Consider the following 10,409-nt stretch of genomic DNA (forward strand, 5'->3'; position numbering starts at 1 on the left):
TGCTTCCATGAAGATTTACAGCCTCAGAACCCCTAGACAGGGTCATGATGAGTCGGAACCTACTCGACAACAAACAACCACCAACCAATCTTTTTTAAGAGAATGAAATATGAAAAACTAAATTAATACAATTTCTTAAATTAAGACTAGAGAAAATCTGATTCAATATATAAAAGACTAATATTTAAGTATGCTGGATCCTATGTTATGATTATTTAAGGGACAAGAAAGAAGAAAGAGAAGGGAGGAAAAAGAGATGGAAAGGAACAGTAACACGATGGATGGAAAATTAAAGGGAAGTCAGTTCCTCTAGAAGGGCTCCAATGGAAAAGAAAAAGGAGTGTGAGCAAGAAAAGAAATACAATTTACTTTCCATCCAGATTCCTATTTCCAGAATAATTCTCTCTGCCTTCATTCCCTAGTCCTCAGCTTTTGTTCTGCCTCACTCCACAATCCTCCCACCAGAACCTAGCCACAATAGATCTGCCTTGCTGCAGAAATCTCTATCTTTGCTTCCCTGCTGCCAAAAAATATTCCTCTCCTTCCAACATCTTCTTGTTGACATCTCATTTTCAAGCCCAACCTTCTGACATGGAAGCGTTCTCTTCTATTTTCCAAGCCAACATTTTTTTCATGGTTACATCCCCAGTTCCTAGAATAAGATCCTGTATATATTAACATATTTGAATTATGATGTTAACCAAAAATATTGAAAGTACCATGGACTGTCAGAAGAACAAACAAATTTGTCTTGGAAGAAGTACATCCACAATGCTTCTCAGAAACAAGGATTCCAAGACTTTTTCTCTTGTACTTTGGTCACATTGTCAGGAAGGCCAGTCCCTGGAGAAGAACAGCATGCTTGGTGAAGTGGAGGGTCAATGAGAAAGAGAAAGACCCTCAATAAAGTGGACTGACATAGTGGCAGCAACAGTGGGCTCAAACAAAGCGATTGTGAAGATGGCAAAGGAACTAGCAGTGTTTTGCTCTATTGTACGTAGGGTCATTATGAGTCAGAACTAATATGATGACACCTAACAACAACATATATTAAGAAAATTATTCTTTGTCCTTTATTCAAAAACACCAAATATGTTTTCCTTTTTGTCTTTTTTCTTCTTCTTCTTTTTCATGCTTTGGTCAGTCATTTGAGCCCACCAGCCGCTCCACGGGAGAAAGATGAGGCTTTCTGCTCCTGCAAAGATTAGCAGCCTCAGAAACCCTATACAAGGTCACTGTGAGTTGGAACCAACTCTGTAGTGCTTAACGACATGACAACTCTGAGAATAGATTTTTATAATTTCCCAAGATTTGTTGTAGTATCCTCCAGTTTTATTTTTTAGCATTTAAATATTACTTAGTCTTACACCTTACCTAGTATAAGGTGTGAGGTTGTTGTTAAGTATCATCAAGTTGTTTCCAACTCATTGCTACCCTTTATAAGGTTTCTGAGGAGCTGCTAGTGAGTTTGAACCACTGATCTTGTGGTTAGCAGTCCAGTGCTTGTCCTACAGCTCCACACCAATACTCCAAGGTGTGAGGAAGCGATCTAATTTACTTTTTAACTAGATTTGATGTTGTTGTTAAGTGCCATCAAGTCTGTTCTGGCTAATTATGTCCCTGTATAGGGTTTCCAAGGAGCAGCTGATGGGTTTGAACCACCAACCTTGAGTTTAACAGCCGGGTGCTTATCCTATAGCACCACACCAGGACTCCTTTTGACTAGCTGGGTACCCATTTTTAAAATAATCTACGTGTTAACCCACAGATTTGAAATGACTTTATCATATACTAAATTCCTATATGTTTGAGTTTCTTTTTTGGACTTGCTAATCCATGGTGCTATATCTAGGATAAACACTGGTCTGTAAAACAAAGCCAGCAGTTCAAACCCACCGGCTACTCCTCAGAAACCCTATACAGGGACACTATGAATCGGAATCGACTCAACAGCACTTAACCAAAAGCAACAACTATCTAGTCCAATTAGTCTCGTGCACAGTGCCACACTTAATTATTGTAGTTTATAATGTTTTATCTGTTAGTTTCCCATCATTACTCTACTTCTTAAAAATCATTTTTCCTGGTTATTTTTTGTGTTTCTCTTTGAACTTGAAAAATGTCTTTTCATTTTATTAAGAAAATCCATATTGGAGTTTTATCATAATCTTGACGCACTTATAGATTAACTTGAAGAGAATTGATATCATTGTGATACTGTCCTCTTGACCAGGATCATATTCATTCTATTCAAGTCTTCTTTTGTGTCCCTTTAGGATTATTTTAAAGTTTTTTTTCATTGGTTTGTTTCCATTTCCATTGCTTGCCTAACCATATCGATATTTTGTAGAACTTTTTCCTAACGCCTTATGTGTTATGGGAGGTCTGTTCCATGGCATCTAATGCAGCATCTAGCTAACAATTTATGTATATTTGTACCTTTCTAGTCTCAGAACTAAACTTCCAGTGCCGCCTTAGTAGATTATTTAAAACAACAATACAAATTTTCTTCCTTGGCTGTTTTCATAACTTTACTACAATGCCTTTCCTTGGACCAGAAGAGAAGGAGAACAATCCCATAAGTGAATCATAATGACTTCTCAGTCACTAGGGAAGTCACTGTTATTTCTAAATCATTTGCCCTTTATTACCATGCCACTACAAATTTGACTTTCATCTAATAATTGTTTTCAGGTCTTAGGTAGTTATTGAATTTCCACCTTAAGCAAGAATTTCCACCTTAAGCAAGTTTCTGTGAGAGAGACAATACGCTGTGATTCTTGTCCTTTGTTCAGCTTCTTACAACTTAGAGACTAGACTAATGTTATAATAGTTTAAACTATGCATCTCAATTTCTTGGGCTTTCCAACTTTATATTATTGCTTACTTGTTTCTTTAATACTTTTTGTATTAGATACAGTTAACAAAATTTTCTGAAAAAATTTTAAAACTGTTTCAAGCAAAATTTAAATGGTTATCTTTTTACCACACAAAGAAGCCCTCATTATCATAAAATATTCATAGTTTAGTTTAAAAATGTTATTAATGTCCTAATTCAATGTAAGTCTTTTTTTTTTTAATTAAACAATCTGGCTTTTCAATTTGTAAGGTTAAAGAATAGCATGGCAGAAGTGATTAATGTCACTTAACACTGGTTAGAAAGCATATTTTTTTTGTGATGTATGTTTTCTCAAAAGTAAGAAAAAATGAAGCATGCCCCTCTTCATTGTTACCATTCTGTTTTTCAGCCTGGCTGGGTTGTTCTGGACCAACCAGATGCTGCTTGCCATCTGCAGCAGCAACAAGAACCTTCCCCACTACCTCCAGGATGGGAAGAGAGGCAGGATATCCTTGGAAGGACCTACTATGTAAACCATGAATCTAGAAGAACACAGTGGAAAAGACCAACACCTCAGTATGTGATGATGGCATTCACATTTGTAGTCTGCATACATTTGGACCACTAATTTTCATTTTGAAGTCCTGGCTCAAATGGATTCATAATAGCTTTGTTGTTAAGTGCCACTGAGTTAGTTCCTACTCATAGCGACCCTGTATTGCATTTTCCAAGGAGCAGCTAATGGGTTTGAGCCCCTAATCTTGAAGTCCAGCAGCGCATTAGCCCACAGCACCACACCAGAAGTCTTCATAACAGTTTGCAAACCTGGAAGAACACCCAGATTTATACCCGATGCAGGGCTTAAAAAAATGCTACTGTAGCTCAATTTTGGTTTTAAATGATAAGATCTGAAATTGTGTGAATCACAAATAGAATTACAAATGCTTCCTTTTTAAATCTCTTCTTTTTAATAAGTTGCCAGTTGGTTATAAACATGCTTTTGACCTGCAACGGGTATGTTTTGCTCTTTAGACTAATTAACAAAATACTGGTTTTTTAGCTTACTGTTAAAATACTCAATTCCACAGTACACTATTTTTAGAATATATATAGAGAGAGGACCCAATAACATGCATCTTAACTAAATTCCCATTTGCCAGTGTGGCTGAGATATGTATCTCAATTTATCAAAGACCTTCAAGATATTCTAACTTGTGTCTTCTCAATGATACTTTTCTGATGATCAGATTTTGCCTATTATTCTTCCATTATTCATATTTATGATCAAAATCCCTTATCCCACTGCCTTCTATATAGTCTACTGAAGTCCTTCTTTGGTCTTAATGCTACTGGTTGACAGAGACATAATTTTTCTTGTCTGTTAACTCTTTAATTTTCAGCTTTGATATTTTGTGCTTGACATAGCCATAGCACTTTAACAGATTCTGTTTTTTGTTCTCAGATCTTTCCAATCAAATCAACAATCCAAGTTCTTTATAACAAGAGGTGTGGGTCTCTCTAGAATGATGTATAGATTGAACACCTGAAAAAGAGATGCCATTGAATCCCTAGTCTATTGAATGTTAAAAGTCTACACTGTCTTTCATTCTGTCTTCTGCATCCATACATAGGGAATTCTACCCCTGGTCTAAGAGCAACTATAGAAAATACTACTATATAATTCATGACAATGTATTGTTGTTGTTGTGAAGTGCCGTCGAGTCGGTACCGACCCACACTGACCCTGTATATACGGTTTCTGATTTGCGACTCGGGAGCTTGAGCCACCAACCTTGCAGTCCAATGCATTAATACATAACACCACACCAGGACTCCATGAAGATGTAGATGTAACTCTTAAAGCTTCTTTTTTATAAACTCTCAGAATTACTTTAGATTTACTCCTGTAACTTGCAAAGTAACAATATGAAATTATTTATGAAAAAAGTATCAGAAAGTTTCATAAATAATTATTGTAGGCACAGTGATGAAAAAAAAATCCAAGGGTTAGAGATACGCTCAGTGTTCTGTTGAGCGCACCACTTCACATAAATTGAGACAGACTTTGGCTAAAAACAAGTAGTCCTGATCTTATATAGACATTTTTCTTAAATGATTACAGAATTGTTGACTATTATTTGAATTATTTCAAGACATAGTTTATGATTTTATGCTTCTAACATAGGGACAACCTAACAGATGCTGAGAATGGCAACATTCAATTGCAAGCCCAACGTGCATTTACCACCAGGCGGCAAATATCCGAGGAAACAGAAAATGCTGACAACAGAGACTCTTCTGAGGTATATATATGTTTGTTTGTTTTAAGATTTTCATTGGCATACGTGTGTTATTGCAATGGATGACAGTACCTGTGCTGCTTGTTTTAGAACTGGGAAATTATAAGAGAAGATGAAACCACCATGTATAGCAATCAGGCCTTCCTATCATCTCCATCTCCAAGTAACTTGGATGTTCAGACTCATCTTGCAGAAGAATTGAATGCCAGACTCACTACTTGTGGAAATTCAGCCACCAGCCAGCCAATATCCAGCTCAGTAAGATGTTTTTAGAACTTTGCTGTGGCTTTAGTATGTTATACTATATATGATGACTCCATTCCATAAGTGTGACTTTTGTATAAAATTTTGTCTCAGATGGCATGTAGTGAAGTATTAGGGACTTTGGGACTTTACAGCATTGTCACTGATATTTTGCAGGTATCCCCACTAATAGTATGGTGCACAGTCATGGCTAATCCAAATGGCCATTGGAGTCCAACTGCCATCCAGCCAGTGACCACCAGGAACACATTTTTAATGAGCAAATTTGGTTTATTGTTTCTGCAAGTGAGAACATGCACCCGGGGGAAGCACTGGCTATCTCAGTTAGAGGGTGTCAGAGAAGACTTATTAACAGGTTTGATCTCACATGCGGTGATTTTGAGGCGGGTTTAAGGAAGCAAGGCTTTGTTTGGAATGGATGCTGTCAGGAACAGGAATGGTTCTTGGAGTCTCTCAGTGCATCTTAGCTGTAGCTGTGCTAAAGCTTAAACTGGTCAAGAAGCAGTAGTCATTCACTAGGTAGGATAGGGAGATGTTTGGAATTCTGTGGCTTGGGCAGTGTTCATGTTTTGTCTATGTTCAGGCATGATTATAGAATGTTCTTGTGTTTTCTCCCATCATGGTCTGAGTGGCCTTCTCTGATGTTGATGTTCTGTGAAATTGTTTATGTTCACTAGGAGAACACCAAGACCTTGTGGTGAGTGTGCCAGACCAGCTACCAGATTTCAGGAGCTGTTTTTCTCTTTCTCATTATGTGGTTTTGATATTATATCTCTGATGTCACCAACACAAACGTGTGTGACTAAGAGCTGATAGACTTTGACTAAACAAGGAGATAAATGATATTCTTACTCCAACAACCACTATGAAAATTTTTGGCCCTGGAATTAGGAAACAAGTACTCACAGGATACAATGCTATGATGAGATCTTTATGGCTACCTCTCTAGTCTGTAATAGCATGGGAGATCCTTCAGTGCAAGGCAATGATTATTCTCTTACATGGTAATTTGTGGGAGCAAGGTTTACAGTTGGAGCCCATCAGCTGCTCTGCAGGAGAAAGATGAGGCTTTCTGCTCCCACAAAGATAGATTTAAAACCTCAGAAACTCTACACAGGGTCGCTGTGAGTTGGAACCCACTCAATAAATCTTAACAACAACAACAATGGTCATTTATAGTGGGCGTTCCCTGGCCTTTCATTCAGTAAATATTTGAAGGCTAGTTACTGGGGATGGAGTCCTGGTGTGGCGCTGTTTGTTAGACTGCAAAGACATTCGAACTGCAAGGTCAGCGGTTCAAGCTCAACAGCCGCTCCTTGGAAACCCTATACAGGGTCGCTATGGGTCGGAACTGACTTGATGGCATTTAACAACACCAACAACAGTTACTGGGGGATACATCACTAAGTAAAACAGACAAAATCCCCTGCCTACTTGGAACTTTCATTCTACTGCAAGGGTTTGCAAATTACTACCTTTGGAAAACTATGATTACTTTAGTGAAAGTAGACCAGCCTTTGCCTATTACTGTAAATAAAGCTTCATTGGAATATAGCCCCATCCATCTATTTATGTATTGTCTATGGCAGCTTTCACCACAACACACTATAGCAAACAGAACTGAAGAGTTACGACAGACACCATGTAGCCCACAAAGACTAAAATAGTGACTCTATATGGACCTTTGCAGAAAAAGTTTGTCAACTTTTATTCTATAGCACCTTCAGCAAGAAACTCTGGTGTCCACAGTTGTGTCTAGACCATCAAGACAATATCCCAGAGCTACCTGCTTACCTCCTTCTCATTGCCTTCTTGCCTGCATGGTTTCTGCTGAGAAACCAGAGCTTAATTCTGTTGTTTTTTGTAGGTAACGTTTCTATTTCCTGAGCTTTTCTCAGGATTCTTTCCTTGTCTTTTATTTTGGAGAGTTTGAGTATGATATGTCTTGGTGATTTTCTTTGGAAATCCACACAATTTGGGGTTCAGTCAGTTTTTTAAATATTTATCTTCTTGTTTTTCATAATGTTAAGGAAGTTTTCTTCCAAAAACTCTTAGATTATCATTTCTGTGCTTTTGTCTCTTCCTGTTCTGGAATTCCAGTCATCCATAAGCTATTCTTTATATTGTCTCACATGAATCTTATGTTTTCTTCAGATTTTTTTCCTTCTTTTTTCTGATTTTTCTTCCAGTTTACTAGTATTAAGAGATTAATCTTCAAGCACATTAATTCTGGCTTCCATTCATTCCAATTTATTCCTCTGACCTTTCAATGTGTTGTCCATTTATCAATTCTTAGTGTTAATCTTAAAATTTTCTATTTGCAGATTTTTGTTCCCAATCCTTTTGTGTTGTTCCTAATCCTTTATCTAACTTGTCTGTTTGTTCCTATAGTGTTTTCCTGAATTCTTTGTTTTCCTTGACCTTTCTGTCAATCATTTGAGGCATCTAAAGATCATATTCTTGAATTCTTTTTCAGGTAGTTCCAATAACTTTTTTTCTTCAAAAATATTTCCTAGCTCTACCTCTTGGCCACTTGTTTCTTCCTCTGAACAGAAATAGTTGCTTCTGAGACAGTGGTGGTGGTGTGTCTGTATTAAGTTGATGCCTGTATGTTGGTGTATTCTTAGTCACTCACCAACTGCTTCCTATTACATGAGATTCAATGAAAGCATACATACAGATCTCTGTTTGCCATTCGTGCAACATACTTTAGGATGAGTTCTGACTGATGTTGGTTATTGTTGATGATCAGCTGTGTAGCAGCTGGTATTTGCTCTTGCCTGATAGGTGGAGTTGTAGAGGGTACGGCTGTGGCTGGACTATAGGTACAGTTGCTTCTACCTGTTGGGTGAGGAGGAGAAAACACACCTACAAGAGAGAAGAAAAACAAACAAGCAAACATCAGTGAAAAAAGAAAATAGTGGGGGGAAAAATAAGGCAGGCAACAGCTAGAACGATATGAAAACCCAAAAAAGGGGAGAGAAGATAAAAATACATATATGTTTTAATTTTAAGAACAAAGAAGAAAAAAATAAGAGAAAATAAAAAGGAGACAAACTAAATACAATTAAGGGCAGGGGTATGTAAAAGGGTAAGAGATCAGAGGAACAGTAAAGGAAAACCAAGAGAAAAAGAAAAAAGCAGAAACAGTTGATGGAAAAGGAAAAAATGAAAGTAGAGCTAGAAAGGATAAAATGCAAGTGTAGACAAAGAGGGGAGGAAGAGGAAGAAAGAATAAACAATAAAGAAAAACAAAAGGGAAAAGCGAGGGTAGGTGCTAGTCCGTGAGAAAAGAAAACTTGGGACTCTCCTGGCAGCCAAAGGCCTCATGTCCTGGGTGGGTAAGGGATGAGATAGTGACGCTCCAGCCTTAGATGGAGCACCTATAGGGCTAAGTGGAGTCCTTTCTGGGAGCGCAATCTGAAAATACTTCATGCATACACCAGAGCTGCTGGGAGATCAGGGTGTTTCCCTCTCAGAGGGCAACCAGGGACAAGAGGTCCTGCTAGTCCCGGGCTGGCCAGAACCAGTTCTGCACATCTGGTACAGGCCCCACCTGTAATTTCAGGTGTCTGAGTTGGTTCTGCTAGCTTCCTACTTTCTTGGATGTGCCTCTGACCACCCAGAGAGCAGAACTTTGCAGGAAGTGCATTAGAGTGGAGGCTGGCCACACCCCTGTCATCAGGGTAATGTGAGGTATAAGGAAAAATATCTCACCTCTTACTCCACCAGTGAGTCTTATAACTGCCACCAACTGCCTTCTTGCCTCCTTAGCTGCCTGTGAAAATTCAAGGTGGGCACACTGTACCTGGCTGCCCAGGACAGATCACCTTTCTCCTTCCCCACATTTCTGTTCACCTGCTTCTTCTAGGAAGGGTTAGTCTAGGACTGGTCAGGGATGCCCTGAATCCTGGTGGCAGGTTGATGCAGATAGCTCTGCATTCCTTTGACAGGACTCAAAACAGCTGCACTCACCTTCATGTGGCTCCAACCAGGAGAGCAGGAGCTTTGCTGGGATGGGGCCTGGCCACTTCTCAGGTTACCAGGGAAGTGTGGAGAGCAAGAAAAAACTGTACCTTTGTCTCTTCGAATTAGTAGTATGTTTTTGCAACACCATATGCTTTGTTGTCTCTGAAACTGCTCACAAAAGCTTAAGCTGGCCACATCACGTCTGGTCGGCTGGCACATGTCACCAGTCTCTCTCCTTTTTTGCCGCATTTGTTTAGCTTTCTCTCCTAGTACACAATCAGTTTACTTCTCTAACCCTTCGTCTGAAACTCAGGATCCAAGGACTATCATCAGCTTCTGTTTCGTTTGGTTTTCTGTATCTTTGTTATAGAGAATCTGTGTAGTGTTACTGCCTAGTCTGCCAGTTTGATGCCTTCCTCAAATATTCCATTGTCTTTTTTTTTTTTTTTAATGTTTTATTGTGAATTATGTGATAGCTTACATGGGAGGACATTAGTTTTACATTCATCCTGTCGTGTATATATATTATTTCATGCCATGGTTACAATCCCCTCCATGCATCATCAACCAAACACAGGGTATACTCTACAAGCCTGCCCCCCTGGTCATCAGCATACAGCTCCTCTACCTCTCTGTGTCTAAAGTCCCCATCTGCTCCATCTCCCCACATCATTGTCTCTGCCTCCATCTCTGGCATCACTGCTTCTCTGGGTAGGGTCCCAATCTCCACTCTTCTCCCTTGATGGTCCCAGGGGCCTCTGCTCCTGGACTGCAAAGTTAATCACTACCCTCCTTGCTACAAAACGTCTACCTTTGTATTTCCAACCCTCACAATCAGTCCTGATAACAGTTATTCACTATTGTATCACAAGAGACCCATCTGCCTTTCATCCCATCAGCCCTGCCTAGACAAATTAGATACTACTCAGTGAAGATTCTCCCTTCTTCCGTGCCCTCTGGATCTAAGTTCCCTCTTGAAAGCTTGTAAGGCAGTCACTTCTTGCCTTTGTAGCACCCCCATTTTAGGTAGCCAATGT

The 10,409-nt window shown here is 39.0% G+C and overlaps 1 protein-coding gene across 5 annotated transcripts in view; it reads left to right on the top strand.

Moving 5' to 3' along the window:
* The window catches only part of NEDD4 (neural precursor cell expressed, developmentally down-regulated 4, E3 ubiquitin protein ligase), a 148,170-nt gene that overhangs the window by 103,091 nt on the left and 34,670 nt on the right, over positions 1-10,409 (top strand). For 4 of the 5 annotated variants that reach the window (XM_006831623.1, XM_006831619.1, XM_006831620.1 and 1 more), the window contains 3 exons: positions 3,249-3,415; positions 5,025-5,142; positions 5,230-5,397. In XM_006831623.1, the coding sequence (XP_006831686.1) occupies positions 3,249-3,415; positions 5,025-5,142; positions 5,230-5,397 (453 nt within the window). The remainder of the gene's footprint in view (positions 1-3,248; positions 3,416-5,024; positions 5,143-5,229; positions 5,398-10,409) is intronic. The other variant, XM_006831621.1, reaches the window with a different exon arrangement.

This window comes from Chrysochloris asiatica, unplaced genomic scaffold (assembly GCF_000296735.1).
Source record: "Chrysochloris asiatica unplaced genomic scaffold, ChrAsi1.0 scaffold00004, whole genome shotgun sequence".
NCBI classification, from domain to species: Eukaryota; Metazoa; Chordata; class Mammalia; order Afrosoricida; family Chrysochloridae; genus Chrysochloris; species Chrysochloris asiatica.